General features: G+C 42.1%; 1 protein-coding gene across 1 annotated transcript in view; it reads right to left on the bottom strand.

The window, feature by feature from the left end:
• Nucleotides 1-487: 487 nt before the first annotated feature.
• NPNT (nephronectin) overlaps nucleotides 488-23,668 on the bottom strand; it is a 78,006-nt gene continuing 54,825 nt past the window's right edge. Inside the window, exons 10-13 of the mRNA XM_008689508.1 lie at nucleotides 13,007-13,093; nucleotides 12,387-12,485; nucleotides 4,612-4,868; nucleotides 488-3,283 (exon numbers count right to left, since the gene is read on the bottom strand). Coding sequence (XP_008687730.1) covers nucleotides 3,173-3,283; nucleotides 4,612-4,868; nucleotides 12,387-12,485; nucleotides 13,007-13,093 — 554 coding nt within the window. The 3' untranslated portion in view covers nucleotides 488-3,172. The remainder of the gene's footprint in view (nucleotides 3,284-4,611; nucleotides 4,869-12,386; nucleotides 12,486-13,006; nucleotides 13,094-23,668) is intronic.

Genomic DNA, 23,668 nt, shown 5'->3' with positions numbered 1-23,668 from the left:
TACCTTCTCAGGAGGACTAACTTTTAATCCTGCCTGATTTCATTAGGTTCGTTTCCTTATAGTTGTTTTCTCCATCAGGAAAGTTTATTGGAATAGGAATAAACTATTGTAAGTTAACAAAACCAACACTAGTAAAAGACTTCACTTAGAAGTCATATATATTTATATATTCTAGCTTATCCTGCCTTCTTAGGAAAGGACTTGAGGCTAATGTTTACAACTAAGTGAGATATGAGAAAACAGCTACCGCAAGCTGCCCAGGCACGGCCCGTTGCTGTAGTGATCGTCTGAGCTCTCCCTGAGTGGCTGATAAAAGGGTCTCCCCCATTTCATAGCCTAGAAAGCATCCTGATGTGGGCAACAGTTTCATTCCCAGTCTTCCAAGAAATAAAGGGGTTCTACAAGAGATGACTTTTGTAAAACTTCAAACTACTCCAATATTCTCCCAATCAACAAAACAAAACTCAAAACAGTAACAGACAACAGGTATCATTAACAGTGCTTTTATTTACAAAGAATTATCTTTATTCGGCTGTTTGGAAAACCACTAACATTTTCACTTTAGAAAAACATTAAATAATAAACAAGATGTTATACAGTACTTTGGATAACTTCTGTCAGCTTAGTGCAATGTAGTATTGGCACCTAAAAGTGACATTTTCAATTATTTCCCCCTTTCCTCTTCAGTTGTGCAGTTATAGGACCACAAAGGAAAGGAATCATTACCAGTGGATCTAAAGCCCTACCGCCTGGCCCCTACTCGAAGGCTCACCGATTTACCTCCTGCTCTGGTCCTGCCTCCACCAAGTCAAATGACAAAAGATCTTCTGTTATAATTATTTTTCAAAAAAACAAAACAAACAAACAAAAAAAAACCATTTTGTGGAACCTGGGAGATTCCAATTGACAAAAGAAAGTGAACTGCAGTGGTTCGGTGAGGCAAGGATCCTGAGCAGGGGCTGAGCAGGGCAGTCTGTACCAGGGGCCAAGTTAAGCTGTCACACACATTGCAGAGAGAACACACCAGATAAACAAAACTCTCTAACCTCCGTTCCTTACTATGGTCTCTTTGAAAACCTGAAATATCATCCACTGAGCAAGTGAAAGGGTTATACCTTTACCAAGGAAGGGAAAAAAAAAAATGAACCCTACCACATTGGGATATCAAGATACTAAAATACATGTCCATCATACTCTTTTAAGAATACGAGGTGTTGTTGTTGTTTTTTTCCTGTTTTAATCCTGCTAGGTTTGCCATAGAGAGATCTTTTAGTGAGCTCTCCATTTGGTGGGCTTTCCCCTTTTGATTCTCTTCCATTAGGGGCCAAGAGATAAATGCCTAAATTAGACCCCGGCCTTGTCCAAATGACTCAGTTCTGAAGATTTTCATTACATAGCAATAGGATCAAAACATCTTTCGGAAGGTTCTGTAATCTGTTACTCTAGCGTGACATAAGAACATCTTTAACCATTTTAAATAGAGAGATTTTTATCTAATTGTTTAAAAGACTCAAAAAGAAAGAGAAAAGAGAAAGGGAGAGAGAGAGAGAGAGAGAGAGAGAGATTCTTTTTTTTTCTTAAAGGATTCTAATTTAACAATTGTCCCTGCCAGGAAATGCCCCCTCGCACTCCAGCCTAGGCCTGTTTCCTCTTGTTCTATTCTTAGCACATATGGAGAACAGCTGGTCACCATCCTCTCTGTACCAACCATTCATACACTGGAAAACCAGCAATGGTTTGCCCCTCAGTCTTCTCTTCTCCACGCTGGATAATCCCAGTTCCTTTAATTTTTCATCATAGATCTTTTTTTCCAACCCTTTAATCATCTTTGTGATTCCTGGCAAAAACAGCAGAAAATATTTTGATTACTTAATCAGAAATGAAGAAAAGCCTCAGGAGTAAGTTGCCTTATAAAAGTTGTCTGTTTTTTAATATGAAGGTAAAATAGCCAGGGAGGGAATGTAGTTGGGGGGCTCCTAGATGCTAGAATTCCAATCTTGTCCTCCTGCTCTGATGTTGCGCGTGAATCCAACAAAATGCCCTCAAGCATAGGACTCGCTTCCAATCCGGTTCTGACAAGATCGCACGCAAGTTATGAGCTAGACCTGCCTCACTGTATATGGACTTAAAAATTAGTATGAAAATCTGTTCCAACAGAGCTCCCCCCTTTTCCCCTCGCCCTTCCAGAAACAGAATCTCTTCTCTGAAACAACCCGAACTTTTAGAAAGCTTTTTACAGATTACCAGAGAGCCATGTGGTTATAAAAACTATTCGTTTTAAAGTATAACCTGAAACAGGGTTTTGTATGGTGACTGCAGCTTCCTGTCTACCTGGCGGGTTCACTATCCTTTACAGCGTCAGACTCAAGGCCATGGAAGACTTCATCCCTCCGCTACCACACCTGACATCTCTTCTGATTTTCTCTTGCTGCCAAAATAAGGTCATGGAACTGGATGACATTTCACCGGGTAGTTTTTAATTCAAGAGATCACAAGCTGCCTTTTCTTTGCAACTATAGTCTGTAAATATTAGGAACACGTAACTAGTCTTAATAGCACATTTACACAAAACACAATACTACTAATGAGGGATTACATGCCCACTCTACGTAATTGTCTTTAAAAGAAAAATACAGATAACGAGAATAAATGCATCTTGATATGTTACACACCCTTCTTTTATGAAGTGAATGGCAGTCAAAGTCAGAGTTCAGGTCAGGCCAGAGCTAAGCAGGGAAGGGGAGAGACCAGTTTCACAAGCACATTGTACAACATATCTTAGGGGGGTCAATACTACTCGTGGTACAACACTGAACAGATAACAGAATGGCCATTTGCACAGATTTCTTTTGAAAACTTCCCCTGTAATCTGCTACTAGGAACACCTCGTAACCAGGATGGAGGTTGGCACAGCTGCCGAAGGCCTTCCTGAGAGAGCCGTAGGCTGGAAGGGAGCGCCCGGAGCTGTCTGGCCTGCGGCTACAGGCACCCCTTGTATTTCAAGGAGGGTGTCCCTGTTCATTGGAATTGCACAAAAGCAGGCCACAAGGTGTGGGTCACCCACCAGACTTTCTCCTGACCCACTGACCCATTCTTCTCCTAGGCCTGATAAGAGGGAGGAGAGGACAGGAGGTGAAGATTGGAAAAAGAAAAGAGCAACAGGGGTTCATTGCTAGTTGGGGAGTTGCTCCCGTTCTTCAGAGCAGTGGCCTTTTCTCAGGCTCACATCATCCAATCCAATCTCCCCCGTGTGGCCACGCCTCCTTTCACCTCTGAAGATGACCTGGGGAGAGAACGCACACACCAGTCAAGCCTCCTCTGCCCCTTCCCAGCGCCCACTCGTTTCGCAAAATAAAGGCAAACTTTCCCCCAAACCAAATAGTGACCTTGGCAGAAGGAAAGCCCAGAACATAATCAGTGCCTCCTGAGGCTGGCCTTTTGGCAGAAACTCGAAGCGTCAGTAATCTGTTCGTCGGACCACATCACTGAGAAGCAGTTACTCTTTTAAAAAAAGCCATTCTGAACGACAGACTGCTTCAGTTTAGGAATGCTGATGAGGGGGTCACTTTGCCAAAGATCCCCCAGGTTACAAGGTAAACAGTGAGACGGAATATAAAGGTGTAGGAATGAGAGCCCGAGGTCTGGCAGGTCACAGTCGTGCGGCCTGTCCTAGACGTGTGCTCTTTCCCCCTTGCGTTAAGCCGGCTTTGTCGCCGAAAGTGGATTCGAGCCGAGCGCCACAACGGACTCGGTGCTGTCGTACTTGCGTACGGCTCACTTGCTTGCACTTTATCGTCTGTAGGGCACCCTGCGCTTTTAAAAACAAACCTTTCCATGCTGTGACTTGAAATGACTATTTTTCCAAACAATATTTTTTTCGAAGAGTGAAACAAATCTAAGACTGATAAAAGCTGTATTAATGGAGTCTATCCCTTCTAATGTAGTTTCTAAAGTCCTAGATGCAGAATCTCCTAATGGCAAGTTTGAATATGAGCATAAAGACGCTTTTCCAAATGCACCGTTTCGGTGGTTTGCTAGAGATCATTTCATTGCTACCTGTGATTTGATTAGTCGAGATAAAATTTATGTGTTCAATCAAAGCTTTTCCCACATCCTGTCCTGAATAGAATAGGGCTTTCCAAGCATATTGTTCTCAGTTTCCACCCAAGGCTGCTTAACTATGATCTCTGAGGCAAAATTAGACTTTAAAGAAATATTTCAAAAAAAAACAAAACAAAACACCCAAAAACCCTTTAGGGTAACTCTGAAAAGTAAAGGCGTTGCAGAAAAAGGAAAAGCAGGGTCGGTTAAGCTCACACCTCTGCCCTTTCAAGTTGTTAACTTTTTTAACTCCTGAACTTTTTTCATTAAAAATGAGGCTTTTCACCAGGCGGGGGGACCGTGGTGGTGGTCATGGGTTGCAGTGAAGAAGGTAAGCAGCAGCAAAAGGGATTTTAGGGAGAGGCAGAGAATGGGGTTCTCATAGCCAGAAAACCACAAACCTTTGTGCCTGAATGAATGAGGAGAACAAAGCTGCTCCAGATTCAGACCCTAAGTTCTCCTATGAAAGGAAAACCGCCCAGGCTCTGCCTCCTTGGCAGTTCTACTTACGCTCTTGACGTCAGCCCCTCGCAAGGTGATCTGTGTGTGCCTCCAGCCATGGCCACCGTTTCTTCCCCACAGGGCTGCTCCGTGGGCACCGTGTTTTCTCACAAACACCTGGAGCGCGCCGGAGTGCAGCCCCGTCACCTTGTGCCTGAACGACAGGCACAGGTCCCCTGAGTGCAGGAGGCGGCCGAGAGGTAGCACCAAGCGAGCGGCCTTTCCCCCCGGGCCTTTGGCTCCCGACACTGTGAGATACTGTCCACCTGGAATGGGAAAAGCAGGGCTGTGTGTCCGTGCCGACGTCCCTTTCTAGCACCGACAGCATGGGTGGCTGGTGCACTTTGAATGAACTGCAAACTGGGACAGTCACTTGTACAGAATTCCAGATTTGGGGAGAAAAATTAGGACCTATTTCTATGCCTCCCTTAAATTCTGTGCCTTGTGTTTACAGAAAACACTGGGCTCGTGGAGAGCGCAAATTATGCCCAGGACACAGTAATGAGTAACCCTGACACTGTATTTCCTGTTGGACGTGATCAGACACCCACACGCAGACAGAGCTCACCATCCCCCGGCCTCACCGAAGTATGACTGTGTTGTCAGGCTGGCTGACTCTGAGTTGTCAGGGAGAATTTTCTACGTGGATAATTAACCTCCAGGCAGTAGAGCAGACGGCAGTCTAAAGGGGCACTAGATATGTTTACTCTTTCTTCTCTCTGCTTTTTTTTAAAAAAAATCTCTAAAGCAAGAAGGTCCTTTGAAAGGGTCAGTTTGCTATGCTTCTCACTAGAGTACCCCTAACCCCAAGAAGATGCAGAGGTGTTCTGGAAACGGCTACATCTTTCTGGAGCATCAATTTTATTTGTAGGTAAGTTGTTGAAGACACTTTTACATCAAAACAAATCTATAATACATATAATTATCATAAATTTTTTATTACATATACACATACACAATATTAAAAACTTCCTCTTTGGACAGGTCACTTTGATGATGTCCTCTGCGCCCGGGGCTGCAGAGTTTGCTTCCCTCTATTGTTAGAGTCACCGCCACGGCGGTGTGGGGCTGGGGGGTAGTTTAAGCCGCAGTGAAATGGGGGATACCGCTTCTCAAGAGAGGGAAAGTTGCAAGTAGTATTTTGAAACTCAGTCCATGCGCAAATGACATTCCCCCCAGCTGTTTTATTACAGCTGCTGAAAAACCACACGGTGTTTCAGCGCTGAATTATCCCTAAGAAGTATGTGGTTGGAATGTTAAACACCTGTACCTGTTTTGGTAGAAATACTACTTATTTCCCAGTTAGAAGATACACCATCCTTTCTTCTGCTTACTCTAAGACATGATAATCTGCGGGATGTCCCACTCCTCAAGTGACTTCTCTACGGAGTCCCCTAGGAGCATTCAAAGGACCGAGCAGGTGATTTGCGTGTACTTCACGGTGCCAGGCTCTTGGGCCTCTCTACGGGGGCACCGTTAGCCCTGCTAACAAGTCTCTGAAGGGAACATGAGTTCGGCTTGTTTTGTGGCTGCAGAAGCTAATCCCTGGAGCAGTGAAGGCACCCAAGGTATCGCCCTGCCAGTGAGGCCCAGGGTAATGGTTTGAGCTCAGACCTGCCTGACCCGCTGTGCGGCCCTGGCTGCCCCCAGACTGGAATCACTGGTTTATGGGTTTCTGTCCCCCAGGAGACAGTGAACTCGGTGATGTCAGAACCAACCTTTCCTCCAAACCACCCCACTTTATATCCTAGCATATGTAGGGCTTTGGTGTCATTTGTTGAATAAATGACATTCTAAGAACATAGCAAAAAAACCCTGCAGGGCAATAGGTCTTTGAGGCATGTACTCAACTCACTGAAAACACACATAATTTTGTATCCTCCTCCCCACCCTGGGCCCCATCGAATTAATCCAAACAACATTTTGGGCCAAAACATTTAGATGGGGCTTAAATGTCTCCCCATAAGTCAGCCTTGAATCATCACAGGTATTTGGGTTAAGACTAAGATACAAGGTTATTACAGTTAACCTGAAAGTTTGAAGAAAACAAGGATTACCTTAAGACCCTGTGGAATGTACACTAATATCTCTATGCCAGACACGGCCTGCAAACAACCTAACAGACCAAGACACCCCAAAAAGAGCCAAAGCATCTTTTGTACAGGTGTTTGTAACTAAAATGTAAACATGATAAATGAGGCCATAGCTGCTCCTTCTCTGTGGAGCGGCTCTGTGGGCACCAGGGTTCTGTTTTACCAGAAAGAATTCTTTCCCTTTTTAATAAAAGGAATGTGACAAAGGTGGAGTAGTAGCTAAGGGAAAAACTGATCTAGCACCCCAAACAAGTTACCTCCTAAATGTTGTAACTGCTGATTCCAAAACACTAGTTTAAATATAAAATTATTATTTTCATGGTTTCTGTTTAAAGCGTCACAAATATCCAAAGTTTGTTTTTGTTTTGTTTTTGTAGCTTTTATTATTGACCCCAAAAAAATCCCCAAAAACTGGCCAGAGAGTTTGGTGATAAAATTTAAATGTACTTATTTTAACTCTGTCCCAGTTTGTGCCTTTCAATTTACAAAGAGAACAACATAATGTCCATTACTTCACCTGTTAACTGTGTGGTCATAAAGATGAGGGGGGTAATGCAGTGATTTTTTTGTTATATTTTTGGCCTAGCTGAGAACCAGCCCAGGTAGAACTAAGATCATTATGGTTTGCTGGTATATCCCTCTCAAATGCAAAGAGCTTAATTTTTTTGTTTTTTTAAAGAGAAGTAATACAGTAATGCCCACTGCAGGAAAGAAGAGATAAATAGAAAAGCATAAAGAAAATTTAAATATACCATCATCCCAAAAGCCAGAGATAATTACTAACATTTTAACTTCTGAACCTCTCCTATGTAAATACATGAACACTAAGGCACGTGAATATGAACTTGCTTTTTTCATTAACTATATCAGCCATTTTCCTATGTCAACAAATACATTTTTCATAGTTCCAAATATACCATTAATAATTTAGCCAATTTCTTATTGAAGTTTCCAAATTTTCACTTTTTATTTTTCTTTTGTAATTTCAAGTTTTTATTTAAATTCAAGGTAGTTAGCATATAGTGTAGTATTAGTTTCAGGAGTAGAGTTTAGTGATTCATCACTTACATATAACACCCAGTGCTCATCACAAGTGCCCTCCAAATGTCCACTTTAAGATAAAAGTACCATAAAACAGTAAGACAAGCAAAAAAAAAAAAAAAATTGCAAAACATGAAAAGGACTAAGTTCCCTTTTTATATAAAGAACTTTACAAATCAATAATAAAACACAAAATAAAGGGCATCATAGAAAAAGATTATGAAAAGATGGTCAACTTTTCACAGTAAGAGAAAAACCAAATTAAAAGGAGATGCCTTTTCACCTATAAGATTGTCAAGGATAAAAAAAAAATAGTTTAATAAGATCTATAGGGGGTGGTTCTTCAATATTACTGGTGGGAGCATAAGTTGCCGCAGCTTTTATAAAGGGCAACTGAGAAAACTAGCAAACTTCAAAATGCAAACCCCCCTTGACCGAGCAATTCCACGTCTAGGAATTTATCCTACAGATCCGTTCGAGCGCCTGTGACACGGTACATGTGCACGGCTACCGGCTGCCGCCGTGTGCTGCTGACACGTGCCTCAGTGTCTGGCTGCTTCAGTACAGGGCGGGGCATCTGAGAAGGAGTAAGAGCCCTGAAGAAGAAGAAGGGTGTTCTGGAGGGACCGAGACAGGACAATACCCAACAACAATGGCTAACACGATGTTAACGGTAACTGTGGGCCCGGCACTACTTTAAACGCTTTACGTACATTTAATAGACACTATTACCTCCATTTCGGTAACCTGCTCAAGGTCAAAGCTAGTGCGTGGTGGCACTAGGTTTCAGCCCGAGACTTCTGGCTTCAAAGACCACGTGTGTGTAAACTCTTATGAGATACAATCTTTAAGTGACAAAAGCAAGGTAGAGAGTGGGGACCGTTGTGTAGAAAAATACATCTCTGGAAAGATAACCAAGAAACTGGTTGCATCTGGGGAGGGTGACTGGGAGCCAGGGCTGGGGGCAGAAGCTTTTATTTTCACTGTTGGTTTATTTTTCCATTGATGTGCATTTCAAAATACTGTTTACTGCTGCACTAGACATACCTGCATGGACAAGCTGGCTTGCTTGCTATATATTTTCAAGTCAATACCTTGTAGCTATCAGTAGCAGACACAGCACTGAGTCCGCTTCCTTTAACCCTGATCCCCAAGAGACCAGGGTTTCAGGAAAAGGGCCCCAGGGGTCCAGCCTTGACATTTACAGAAGGGTGTGTCTTCAGGGCGTCACCACATCTGTCAATAGCACAATCTTCTATCCCTTAGAGGCACGTATTAATTTCACTCTCACAATTAAGTTCAACAATGGGATAAAACCTAATGAGCACGAGGAAGAGCAGCTAGCAAATGAATGTCCTTGGCAGCTGTTTCTCAAAGTTGTAAGTTTGAGGGTTTTCTTAGAGATCTTAGCATGAGAATATCCACAAATCTGGATGTTGCATAAGATATGCACATTAAAAATCAGAATTGTGGAAATCCAACATATGTCCCTTTACAAATGGTATAGTCTAGATAGAAAAAAAGTCAGCTTGGTAATTAAATTGGTGATACTATTCTCTGGTCTGAGCACATAATATACACACACTCACATCCCTGAACTTCCTAGAAGAATAGGCATTTTTTCATAATAAGCCTTATTAGTATTTTTCCATCAGTATCTGGTTAGAATTCCCCAACATATTCTACAAAGCTCCTCTGTATTTCCAGCCTGATGTATGCCATGCCCTCCTACCCCGTTTTCCCCTCTGCCATCCTTTGGTCCTCCCATCTGGTTCCCAAGCTAGAGCCCAGCTGCTCAGCAATCTCTTTGGGAAGACCTGGGGGCATTCCATTCTGAGTCAGAGGCTCTCAGAGGTTGTGGAGCAGATTTTGTAATCCAACACTTATCCAGTGCTCAAAACAACATCTTGCTACATTTCACCCAAATGCCTCCACCAATGGAGAGCTCCCCATTGTCCTCCTGTTCTCTTTTTAGATAGCTCTGACGGTTGGCAAGTTCTGAGAGTGAACCAAAATTGATCTCCCTGCAGCTTTTACCTACTGATCTGACTTCTCATCCCCTTGTGGTTCCAGAATAACTGATTTTTTTCAAATTTGAAAAGCAGTCTTGCTCCATTATTTCTTCTCCAAGCTGAACATTTTGGTTTCTTCACTTGTTTTCCCACAGGCTTTGAGATATCTTTCCATCTAGGTCGTGTTCTTAGACGTGACCTACAATTATCTCTATTCTTCTCAGACTAGAAAGAACCCACCGAAGTGGATTTGCCATTCTAGAAAAAAAATATCCTATTTCTATGGAAATGACCCAACTTTTAGGCAGTAATGACATGGGTTTCACTCATACTGATTTAATAATTATTCCCTAACACGCAAAAGTCTTCCACCCCTCTTATTTAACTTCCCCTTGCTTCCTAGCTATTAGCAGAAGGGAAGAGGGGAAGGGACAAAAGCAGAGAAAGAACGGCCCCCCTCCAGGGGCCAGAGACAATCGTCAAGAACTACCCAGTCACACCAACAGCTGCCACTGCAATTTGCTCTATGCTATCATCGCCAAATGACTGCTTCAAATTTTGTCTACCATTCTACTTTCCAACCCTCTTTCTAGCCGAGGGCAAGTGGAATTTGAGTCACCACAAATTTAAACATTTACATATGTAATGAATAATAAAAAGTGTTAAATACAAAACTGGTTCTAAAATAGAGTATGTAAATTGTAAAAATCAAGAATTTTACATGGATTTTCTACATCGGATGCCTCTATGGAAGTATAATGAATTCCTCTGAGTTTAGCATGAATACCTCTCACTAGCGTACCTTACTTGAAAGAGTTATTCATCAGGACCATGAACAACGTTCACCATTCTATCCTCTGTGACTGTCAAAGATGCTTCGTTCTGCAGCACACGGCCTCAGGTCAGTGGTCAGGCAAATCTACAGGCCTGAGATCTGCTAAGCAGATTGTGTGGTCTCCCCCCTACGGTAGGTAGCGTGCGCTAAGTACAGGGAGGCCTGGATAGGAAGTCCACGTTTCAGTTTTGTGGCCTGGGAAATGTATACGACCTCTGGGCCACAGTATCTCCTTCGTGAAACCTAAGCACTATTGCCTGCGTCACAGGGTAGGTGAGAGGATCAAACTGAACCCATGGGATGGATGACGAATGAGTCAGGACCACCGCAGATATTAAAGAAATGGTTTCTCTCTCATCCACACATATCTGTGACATTGATAATCATGTCCTGCTCAGAGTTAACCTTAAATGAGAGGCACCTCACTGTGTGTATGGGGGGGGGGCACTAAAATTTATTTAATAGCTAAGGGAAATCTAAAAACCCATTTGAATTTTTTGAATATTCATATTTTTAAAAGCTTACCTCAAATTTTCATTTTTTTAAAGATTTCAGAGAAAGAGAGCGTGCGTGTGTGTGAATGGGGGAAGGGGCAGAAGGGGGGAGGGAGACAAGCAGACTCCCCTCTGAGTGGGGCTCGATCCCAGGACCCTGAGACCATAAATGAGCCAAAATCCAGTCAGACACTTGACTGAGCCACCCAGGTGCCCTCAAATTTTCAGTTTTAAAAATTTCTTCTATTTCCGCCTTAGGGGGATCTGATGAATATATTTTTGGGCTAATTTTTTAAAGTAACTTTGTGCCCACAGTGTGCAACGAGGATTAATACCATAGGTATCTCCAAGGAGCATGTTAGAAATACAACAAAATCTACATTTTAACAAGGCCCCTAGCTGATCTGTATGCACACTGAAGTTTAAGAACTGGATTAACAGAACATATCTTCTCTCAAATTAACTTGTAGGTGTTTTGTGCTCTATCTATATACCTGAGACGCTATTCAACAGCAAGACTTTTAAAACAAAAACTTTCATTCTTAAGTCTAGAACCAGGAGTATAAAGGGAAGAAAAGAAATTTAACTCCTCACCCTCCTATTAAGTTGGCCCCACCCATGAAAGATTTAATTACTGAGGGGAGGAAAAAACCCAACAATATGTAAGTAACTTTGCTTCCTGAAACAAGATGACAAAACATCTTGTAAGCACGGAAACTTTATATCAATAGGAAGCATGCAATTTAAAAGTCTGTTAATTTTCCAAGGAACTATATCTAAATCTACCTCTAATAACATTCTCTTGTGGAATAAATGGTGGTAATTTACAACTAATTTCTCTAGCATCTAAATTAGATTGAATTTTTTTCCAGAGAAATATTCACAACTTCACAGAAACTTCCAGTGTCTGTTTCTACTGTGTGTCACATCTTTTTTAAAAAAAAAGGACAAAATTGAGAAAACTGGGGATGATCAACAGGGCTGCTGTACTGCTATATTCTTTCTTTCATTCTTGGGAATGGGGCACTACAAATAACTTGAAAATTGAATGTTAGAATGAGTCTAAAGGTTTTACTTACCAAGCTCTTTGAGAGAAACTAGCTGGCCTTTTAATGAGCTACTTGTCTTCCCATAATATAATTCTAGTTTACTGCTGACTAGTTCACGTAAAGAAATGAAATATGAAATGTTGGACGAGATCTTCCTTTACTGAATAAAGACGGTAAACAGAGATATGTTACAGTATTCTTGAGTGATAGAACTAGGGTCCCCAGGTAAGAGCAAACTGATAGAGATTAACTGGTTTTACCTGTTGGATCTCTCACTGGTTCCCAATGCAAGTCACTGTCTTTTTCCCTGATCCATCCACAAAGCCCGTGGTCAAAATTACAACTGTGTATCAGAACACCTGCAAGAAAACGACCAGAAAGATAAGTAGACCACAATGGCACAGTCCGAAAAAACAAATTTGTGAGCCAGCGTTCTAGATCTGCACAAGTGTGCTCTTCTAGCCACACTTCACTATCCGACCAGAACTTCTCTCCGTGAGATCAAAGGAGGATCACATGAATCCTTTCATCGAACAATCGTGCGTGTGTGTTCAGCTGTAAAAATAGAACACGAGAATGTTGCCAAATTATGACCTCGTTACATCATCACCTAGAAAACAGGATTTCCTCTTCACAGTTTTAGTGCTCCTTTAATATTTTTTTAAAAAAGATGATGATATGTAATTATTTTCACTCAACACCTGTGTAACTACCGAGGAAACCAAGTTGTGTAAAACAACAAAACAAAACAAAAAACCCAAAACAAAAACAACACTTTTCCCAAATGTAACGAAACAATCTACAATTTAGAAGTCGTTTTCAGGAAACGGAAGGAAACACGACAAGGTCATTATCACGTACTAAAAATGTAAGTGTTTACCTGGGTCATCCTTTGCTTCATCATCTGCACTGACTCCCCTTTCAATTTCAAATATTTCAAACAAGTCGTTCGCAGGCTGCCGTGGAACTACAGGAGAGAGAGGTTTGATTTGGTTTTGGTGAGAGATTGAAAAAGACACATGCCTTAACCAGGGCATAGTGGGAGAAGACCTAGGCACTTCACTCATCTGGAAGAATCCAAAATATTTCATTACACATCAATGTAGATTCATGACGTTTGTTCTATAGGGACTTATAATATTTATCGGAGGACAATTTTTAAAAATGTTTCCCAAAACTTTCTAAAATTCAACATAAAAAGACACTAAGAAGTCTTTGCCTGGAAAATAACATTTTAAAAAGAGCTACCAATTTCTAGCAAAATATTCACCCTTCAAATTCTAGAATTTCTTTCTATGAAAGATACATTATGATCTCTAAATGAAGGCAGTTTTAACAGAAAATGTCTGCAAGTGCCGCGAATGGTTTGACTCTAACCACAGCATCAGCTCCCCTCCAGTGAGGGCCGCCCACTGCAGCACCGCACCTACAGCTCCTACCCCAATAGCTTCCCTGGCCCTTCAATCCCAAATCCAGGCTCCCTGGCGCAGCATTCACAACCCGGCCCCCAAACACACAAATACTGTCCGAACTATGCTATTCGTTTTCATATCTCTGCTCCCATCCCCAGTCTGGGATCCTCTAATTCCTACTAATTAACTTGCCAAACTTCCCTCTCATCCAAGACCCAATGTGAATATCATGCCTGGCTGAAAACTTTCACGCCCCAGCTGAATTAAATCCTTCCCCCTTGTACTCTCCACAGGCTCGTGTGAACACCTCCCTATTACACCCTTCCACAGCAAAGTGCAGTTATTCACATACATGGGTGTGTCTCTCTGCTAGTTTCTGAGGGTCCTGGAGGGCATCAACCATGCCTTATTCATGTGGCATTTCCCGGGCTCGACCTGGTGACAGGCTCTCAATGAGCGTTTACCGCATGAATGTGAATATCTTACCAGAAACTCGTATTTCGTCAACCTTTTCCTCAAATGAACCAACTGGGACAGAGCTTAAGAATCCACTTTTTTAAAAAATGGAGTCATTTAAAGCTTTAGTTATTCAATGTATATCTGCCCCCAAATGCCAAGCACCATGGCGGGCCAAGGAGACAGCTCAAAGGGTGAACAAGACCCACAGGGACCTGACCCTCCGGGAGCTTGCCTAGAGAGGCAAACATTAAACCACACTAAACATAAAACCACACTACAATTCTAAGCGTTGATGAGGGCAGCAAAGGAAGCACCCAGAGGATGTCCTGAAGGCTAACTGGCTTGGAGGGCGGAGAGTATGTGGGAATGTCAGTGAACGCGAATTCCTGGCCAAAGACCAGGGCTACTCCCTTTTCTTTGCCAGAACTTCATTAACTGTATTTTTATAAGGCAGGGAGTAAAAGATGTCAAATGCCAAGGAACAGATATCAGTCAGAGGGTTCTTTTTCAACACTATTCCTATTATTTTTAAAAAGATTTTTTTTAATTATCAATCTCATAATATTTGCACTGATTTTTTTTTTTTTAGCTCACTGCTTTTTAAGTTTTTCCCTTTTTGTTTCAAAAGTCCAAACAGTGAAGAGACCCATCCCCTCCCTGCACATACACTCACATACACCCAGCCTGAAAGGGATGGGAGAAGAGAAGCTGGTCAATAGACAAGCTCCAGGGACACACCATCATCACAGGTGCCCTGGGGTGAGGGAACTGGCTACCTTCTGTACACCCAAATGACTCATGGCAATGACATCCATTTATAGCTTTCCTTTAGGACTCTAAGAGGAAGACTGCCTCTTATTTACTAGAAATATTATAAAGTTGTAGGTAAACATGCTTCATTTCTCATGATATAAAGTTAAAAAAAATTCTATAGAACTTGGGGCGCCTGGGTGGCACAGCGGTTAAGCATCTGCCTTTGGCTCAGGGCGTGATCCCGGCGTTATGGGATCGAGCCCCACATCGGGCTCCTCCGCTATGAGCCTGCTTCTTCCTCTCCCACTCCCCCTGCTTGTGTTCCCTCTCTCGCTGGCTGTTTCTCTCTCTCTGTCAAATAAATAAATAAAATCTTTTAAAAAATTCTATAGAACAATCATTTTTTGTTCTGTCATAACTTATACAAATTATCTCTGGAACAGCTCAAATCTTCTACGCCCATGTGATGGTGCTACATTATGTCAGTTTGTCAGCCCCCTTTTTTCTAGCCGAAGGACTGTTAAATGGTAAACAGAGTCTTGGTGTAGAGGGGAGGATTGTACAAAGGTTTTCTGGCACAATGGGCCTGGTTGTTGTTGCTGTTCTCAGAAGCACCCTTATTACAGCTGATCTTACCACTGTAACACATATATTACAACACGGGGATAACTTCCAGTCACTGATACAACACTTGTCATAGGAAGCTTGCAAGTAGCTGTCTTAGAAACACCCATGTTATAAGTGAACTCATCACTTCATTCTTTCTAGAATGGATGTCGCCTGCATTCAGTGCAGTTTCCACCTACACAACACTGTTCCCTATGGTGCTTGCAGGATGTGTTCTTAGAAACCTCTGTGCTACAAATGTACTTAAACACTTCCTGCTTATTTAGCGGGTATCACTTCCATCACTGATATAACACTGTGCGAACACAGCTTGCAAATTTCCTTCTTAGAAACATCCTATTAGAAGTGTTCTTAAACTATTCATTGCATGCATTATATAATGAGGGTGTCTTCTGCTCACAACAATATAGTGGTCATAAAAGGGAGATCAAGGGGGAACCTCTCTAAGGAAGCACCATTTAGACCAAGAAGGAAAGAATGTCGAAACTTCCAGCAAAAAGCAAAGTGTTGGGAGGGGGGAAAGACGGAGTGCTTCGGACAGCAATTACAAAGAAGGTGCTCGGAATATTTAGCGAAAGGCATTCCCGGTGCCTGTGGGAAGGATGCTGAGAAATGGGGAAAATGATGTGGGATGAGGTTGAAGAGACAGGAAGGGAGGAGATCACATACTTGGAAAACAGCAACTCAAAGAAGTAGTCATCCAACAATTTGCAAAGTGCCAGATGTTTCCTTAATAGTTCTTGGAAACCAAGTGCCTAAAATACTAACTTCAGCAACAGTTGGTCAAGCACACCTTCACTACAGTTCATTGGGAAACATTCCAAGGCATTTAGAAACCTGACGTGCTCAGCAGCTCTTAGTTCTTATGATTCTGTGTACTCTACTCTGAAACTCTGCCAAATTGCTCAACTATTTCTCCTTTCTCACACATCCTGCTATGGACTGCTAAGAGAGTTTCACTGAAGTGTCAAGAGAAGGTTCACCACCCCGCTCCCTGGCATATTTTACAGTTTATGTGAAAATACTAAGTGAAATAAATAGTGGGAAAAAGTCATTCAGGCAGTATAATCTCAACCATGTACAAGAAAAACAAGCAAAAAAAGAACAGACTAGAAACAAGAGTGACAAAAACAACACCCCCTCCCACGCATACACAGTCAATTAACTTACAACAAAGAAGCCAAGAAAATGCGATGGGGAAGGGATAGTCTCTTCAAGAAATGCTGTTGGGAAAACTGGACCACTATCTCAGACAATACACAAAAATGAGCTCAAAAAGGATTAAAGACTTGAATGTAAAATCTAAAACCATAAAACACCTAGAAGAAAATATAGTCAGTAATAAGCTCCTTCACATTGGTCTTGACAGTGATTTTTTTGGATCTAATTCCAAAAGCAAGGTCAACAAACGCAAAAATAAACAAGTAGGACAATATCAAACTAAAAACCTTCTGCACAGCAAAGAAAACCATAACCAAAATGAAAAGGCCAGCCACTAAATAGAAAATATCTGCCATCATGTCTGATAAGAGGTTATTACCCAAAATATATAAAGAACTCCTACAATTCAACAGCAAAAAAAATCCAATTAAAAAATGAACAGAACATTTTTCCAAAGAAGACATACAGAGGCCAATAGGTACATGAAAAGGTGCCCCGTATCACCAATCATCAGGGAAATGGAAATCAAAACCCTGATAAGGTATCATCCCACACCTGTTAGGACACCTGCAATCAAAAAGGCAAATAACAAGTGTTGGCAAGGATGTGGAGAAAAGGGAACCCTGGTGCACTGTTAATGGGAATGCAGACTGGTGCAGCCTCTCTGGAAAACAGTATGGAGGTTCCTTGAAAAAATTAAAACTAGAATCACCACATGATCCAGCAATTCCATTTCTGGGTATTTATCTGAAGAAAATAAAAAGACTAATTCAAAAAGATATAAGCACCCTCGTCTTCATTGCAGCATTATTCCCAACAGCCAAGATCTGGAAACAACCGAAGTGTCCACAGACGAATGGATAAAGAAGAGGTGGTATGTATGTGCATAGAGGAATATTACTCAGCTATAAAAACGAAGGAAATCTCGCCACTTGTGACAACACGGAAGGACCCTGAAGGCGTGGTAAGTGAGACGAGTCAGAGTGAAATACCACAAGATCTGGCTCACATGTGGAATCTTAAAAACAGAAACAAGCTGGTAGATACAGAGAACAGACTGGTGGTTGCCAGAGGCAGAGGGTGAAGAGTGGGCAAATGGGGCTCAAAAGTTACAAACTTCGGGTTATAAATAAGTTATAGGGGTACGATGTACAGCATGGTGACTATAACTAGTAATACTGCATTGCATAAAGTTGCTAAAAGGATAAATCTTTCAAATTTCTCATCACAAGAAAAGATTTTGTAACAAAGCATGATGGGTGTTAACTGGAGTTATTGTGGTTATTATTTCAACATGCATACAAATATTAAATCATTGTGTGTATACCTGAAACGAATATAAGGTAGTAGTAGGTCAATTATACCTCAGTTAAAAAAAAGAAATACACCAATATTGCTACTGAGGGTTGTCTGAGTATTGGAGAGGAAAGCGATGTTTTCCCATTTGTTTGGTTTGCTTTGCCTTTCGTAATACTGTAATATATCACAACCGACTGAGCCACTCAGGCCCCTCAAAGAGAACTGTGAATACAGTCTTGGTACCTGTTATTAAATGTGAGGCTATGAAATTGAAATATATAAGTGAACTTGAACATAATCTTTGATTCCAGGGAACTATTTTAATCAATGTAGAAAATGTTAATGAAAATAAATGGCTAGTAGGGACACCTGGGTGGCTCAGTCAGTCAAGCGTCTGCCTTTGGCTCAGGTCATGATCCCAGGGTCCTGGGATCGAGTCCCACCATCAGGCTCCTTGCTCCATGGGGACCCTGCTTCTCCCTCTGCCGGCTGCTCCCCCTGCTTGTGCTCTCTCTCTGACAAATAAAATCTTTTATAAATAATAATAAATTAAATGACTAGTCTTGCCTAAAAATAGAAGCATAACCAGGATAACACTTGTACATGATTTTTCTAATTATTTTCCCTGCTTTGTATTTTAGCTAACAGTCACTTTAAATATGCAATATACCTATTTTATAAAAACAAACACATATCTGATACTGTGTAATAACTCGACCACTAATTCTTAGAATGGTATAATTTTAGAGATTAAAACCAGGATAGGAGAAATGCTAACAATACAATTCCTCTACTGTCTGTCCATCCATTCTGCCTCTATTCTATCCACTTTTTAATGCAGTCAGTCAACAAACAGAATCCACAGGGTACAAGGCACTGGGCTAAAAACTTGTGAAGCAATGTGCATACTCTTGCCTTCAGGAGGTCTAATTTCTAGAAGTGAAGACAGATCTCTAACAATTTCCCCAGGTAATGAATGCTTTAAAGACAAGGAGGCTGTGAGAGTGGGGGTGGGGCCTGGGGGCTGGCTAAGCTAGGCGGCGGAGGACAGATGCGGGATCTCTGAGAGGTGATGCTCACACCCAGCTGCAGCCAGTGCTCACTACTGTGAGCGAGTGCCCTAGGGAATGGAAGGCTGTGGAACTCAAACATCTTCTAGCTCTAGAGCTCACAGGTGGGAAGACAGGGTGCAGGAGGAAGGGCACCAAGTGAAGCTAGGAACAGATGCGGGCAGGTTAAAGCCCTGTAGAGATTCTGGGTTTTATTCTGGTAGAAGCTGGAAGCCTTTGCAAGATTTCATGTCAGGTGCAACGTTCTGGCTGTAGTGTGGAGAATGGGGGCGGGGGAGTCGAGGTCAGAGAGCGATTATGATCAAAACTAACAAACTAAAGACTGTTCATATGGTTTTTTTGTTGTTGTTGTTTTTTAAGATTTTATTTAGTTGACAGAGAGAGACAGCCAGCGAGAGAGGGAACACAAGCAGAGGGAGTGGGAGAGGAAGAAGCAGGCTCATAGCAGAGGAGCCTGATGTGGGGCTCGATCCCATAACGCCGGGATCACGCCCTGAGCTGAAGGCAGACGCTTAACGACTGTGCCACCCAGGCGCCCCGACTGTTCATATGTTTTCTTTAAAAGATGCATTTCCTAAATTTTCTTCCTTCCATTGGCCAATGTTTTACCCACCAAAACATATCACTTGCCCCATGCTGCTTACGGCCTTCCACATGCACTAAACTAAGGGAAGGTGCAGACCCTGAAGCATGCAGACAGCTGGGTAAAAACGGGGTTGGACTGTGCTTAGGGACCTGGTACTCTCTTCTGGTGGCTGGAGGGCCCTGGAGCCCGTGAGAAGAATCGGCCACATGAATAAGCAGGAAATCCCTTTAAAAAGATGCTTTGGCCCAGCATTTTCTATTAAATACATTTTCCCCAGGAACATAATATATAGCTTGTGTTCATAAATGCGGTTTCCCAAATAGTCAACTATACTCTTACCCAAAAAACATTAGGAGTAAGCACAGGGAAGTAAACATAAATATTATCTTACGCGCCCCCCACTGCCAGACTTCTTCCTAAGAGTTAATTGTAGCAAAATGTAAGCACTATCTACTCAAGGGAGCTTCGCAAATTCTGTTTCTGTTTGAGGGTGGCTACCATGAGTTACCCAGGCCAGTTCTGGCATTTGTTGTGAGACTAAAAGATTAGAGGTAACACTGTCTTAAACTGTTTCTGTGGTTAGGGCTTGGTTCAGTGGAAGAGAATGGTGCATATGTAACTCTCCTAATATTCTGAAGGGTCTTTCTGGAAACAAAACCTAGGGGATTCTGAGAGACTACAGAGTGGGGATGAATGACAGGGGTTCTATGAGCCAGTCTCCTGCCCCTCTCTCCCCACCCCCGGCCCTCTCTTTCCATCTCCAGATGAAGAGCATACGCATTATAGCTTTAAATGACCAGAGAGAAGCAAATAAAAGTCTTGGAAAGGCGTTTCTGAAATTTCCTTAACCACATTAGAGAAAATTCTTAGCCATATACTGATTACTAGCAAAGAGAAAAGGGTTTCTGGGCTCCACAGAAATAAGCCCTAGTCTGCCAAAGCTTTCATCCCATAGGAAGAATCTAAAATGTTCAAACAACAGCACTTTGGGCTGAGAGTAAAGAGCAGAGCTGGAAAAAATTAAATCTCTGGTGAAAGGTGGAACATATATACCCTTCCAGTACTCAATACGGAGCCCAATTTACATGGCTCACCCATTTCTCCTTTAATAAAGTTTCAGAACAGCTCAAAGCACTGCCTGGGCGAATCCCAGGAGAACAGAACATCTAAAAGATGGTTCTTTTTTTAAGTATGACCATAAGGGTGAGAATACAACTTTTCCAGAGCAAAAGAACACCTGACAGGTTCTGTTCCTTTTCCCTCTTCTAAAGCCAGAGGAAACCATAAAGGGTAGCCCTGTCAGGAGCACTCCAGAGCAGGTGGTGAGCAGACGACCTGCTCTCCTGATCTCAGCCGCTGCTCGGACTNNNGGGGGGGCCGCACCTGCTGCACGGGACACGTGTCAATGCCCTCAGGCCAAAGAAATCACTTTGAAGGAAAAACAGCTTTTATTTTGGGTATTTATCGGCCACATCCTGTAACATGTTTCCCACCTAGATAGACTCCTCTCTCAAAAGGCTGTTGTCACCATTTGCACAGCAAAGAAGTTGAGGGGATCCTGTCTCTCTTTTAACATCACAACTGTTCACCTAGTTACTATGAACACCTAAATGAAACAGGACATTCCAGTTATTTGGTTAAAAGTAAAGGACACGTGAAGTAGATAGTGTTCCATTTGTATTTTCTCTGCTCACCCAGTAGCTCACACTAGCAAATCGATTTGGTTCAAAAGGATCTGGTTAGTTGAAAATATTAAAATACAATGAACCATAATAAAAAGCATCATAAAAATATAGACTCGGAACTGAACACAAAATGGGCTGTATTTTTATGAGTTAAGTAGGAGATGGTATCATTACTATGTAACTGAATTCAACAACAGCAACGGAAGTAGTAATGGCTACCGTGTATTAAGTCCTTATTGTAAAAGCCCACAACAACTCAGTGAGGTAGATACTATTATTAACCGCACTTACAGATGAGGAAACGAAGGCATAGGAAGATTCTGTAACAGGCCCCAAATCACAGAGTGGCTACGGGCACGATACTTTTCCTTACAACACTACAGACAAATGTGCATACAACTTAAAGCGTTTTTGATTTCTGACTTTGGTCACATTCACCAAGAATTCAATTTGTGCCTTCCGGAGAGAACTATTTTTTTTCCTTACCAGCTACCATCAAATCAAATTAAATATAAATCAAAAATCTTGAAAACTTTCAGAATTCACAGCGCCAGATCCTGACCTGTAAGCAGTGACAACTCACTCCTTCAAAACACTAGCAGAAATGTAATCTCCAGGGAGATGTCGGGCATCTTCTCAGGGTCCCTCTAGGCCTTGCGGTTGACCAGAAAGCAAACTAGTTTGAAGACCTTTTCACCCCTCAGCAGAAACAATCTTTTTACTCATTAGCACACAGCATCAGAAGAGAGATCCTGTTTTCATGACGAAGAATGATGTGATCACAGCAGCCAGAGACTGTAAAATCCACAGAAGGAAGACGAGAGAAGGAAACCGTACCCAGCACAAGCAGACCAGCAGTCATTAAAATGGAGAGCTCTCTTTTTACTGCCTGATACCTGGAATTTCAACACATTCTCAGGATCTAGAATAACAAAGCGACCGGGAGTCTGGTTCTCTGATAAGGCCACTCCCAAGAGCACCTGATACACATTCCTTTGTATTCTCTCATCTTTATTCAGCAACACTTTCCTTCCTACGTGACCCACATGCTCCATGGCACATTTTAGGCACAATTGCTACACCTGAAACGTCCCACGTCCGGCTGGCTCTGTCTGCAGTCAAGACCCTACTCTGCTGGCCGGAGCTGCCGTTAGGGCTTCGGGAGCCCCGCTGCTCAGTGCGGTCAGCAGATCAACGGCGTTACCTGTGAGCTCGTTAGAAATGCAAAATCTCAGGTCCTATCCTAGACCCACTGAATCGGAATTTTCACTTTAACAAAGTTCCATGTGAGTGCTATACACGGAAGACAGAGAAGTACTTCCTTAGAAGGTCTGACTTAGTAAATGTGTGGTAGGGATTAGGAATCTACATCCCAAATAAGTATCCTGGGTTATTCTGGTTCAAATGGGCTTCTGACAACAGTTTGAAAAAAACCTGCTTCCTAGTCCAAGTGGTATTCTATTCCCTGCAGTAATCTGAGCTTCCTAGCTAAAACTAGACATATCTGACACACCAACTGTAAAGACAATTTTGAAAAGTTAAAAATAGAAGTTAATAAAATCTTTAATGCATTTTTAAAAGCCAGCATATTCTAAATAAAATAAATAGATTGAGAATCAGAATTCTGTGGGGTACTTTTTCAAATCACACAGCTCACTCTTTTCCTGGGAAAGTGGGATTCTACGAGCACTGACGCCTCCCCTACGGAATCACTCCTAGAATAAATCACAGTGACCAACAGCAGTGGGAGTGGGGAGAGTAAACGTCACCGAGCGAGGACAACAACAGGACAAGGAAGATCACCCCAAATATCACACACTGGTAGATGCACAGTTATTAATCTGCTCTTTTTCCTTCCAAACTTTTACATTCATCCAGACGTATGTAGACATGTATTTTGTGTTGGGGTCAAATGATATATACAGTTCTGTATCTTCTTTTCACTTACCCTTTTTTATAATATCAGTATTTTCCCAAGGCATTAAATATTTTTCAAAAAACACTGCTGCATCATACTTCATTGGATTGCTAGACTAGAAACGCAATCCCCTAAGCTCCTTTACTCCAGGTTCTACATGAAGTGCTGCTTATTTTCTTTGCTTCGGGATAGCTCCTACCGGCTCTGCTGCCAGATTTTTGTCTTTGGTGCTCGGTCTCCAACTTGTTAGCAATTCCCTGCAGCCTATCTCTGGTGTCCAAACAGGCGTGCCACGAATTCAATCCGCTTTTCTTGCTCTAAGTCTTTCTGCTTTCCCTGACCACTCCCTCCACCAGGCTCTTCCAGAGTCCAAGATCAACCCACTGGTCTCAGACACCATGATGAGAGCTGATGCGCAGTAATTTGTCCAAAGTCACGTAACTCACAGAGGTGAGGATCCAAACTGGATCTTCTGGTTCAGTGTTTTCTCTCCTCAGCAGAGTTAAAAACGCCTCAGTTTCACATGCCTCAACCTTGTTTTCATATTTCCTTGTGATGCCTTTTCACTATTT

The sequence above is a fragment of the Ursus maritimus genome, unplaced genomic scaffold, assembly GCF_017311325.1.
Source record: "Ursus maritimus isolate PB19 unplaced genomic scaffold, ASM1731132v1 scaffold_11, whole genome shotgun sequence".
Taxonomy (NCBI): Eukaryota; Metazoa; Chordata; class Mammalia; order Carnivora; family Ursidae; genus Ursus; species Ursus maritimus.
This window is presented reverse-complemented; position numbering and strand designations above follow the sequence as displayed.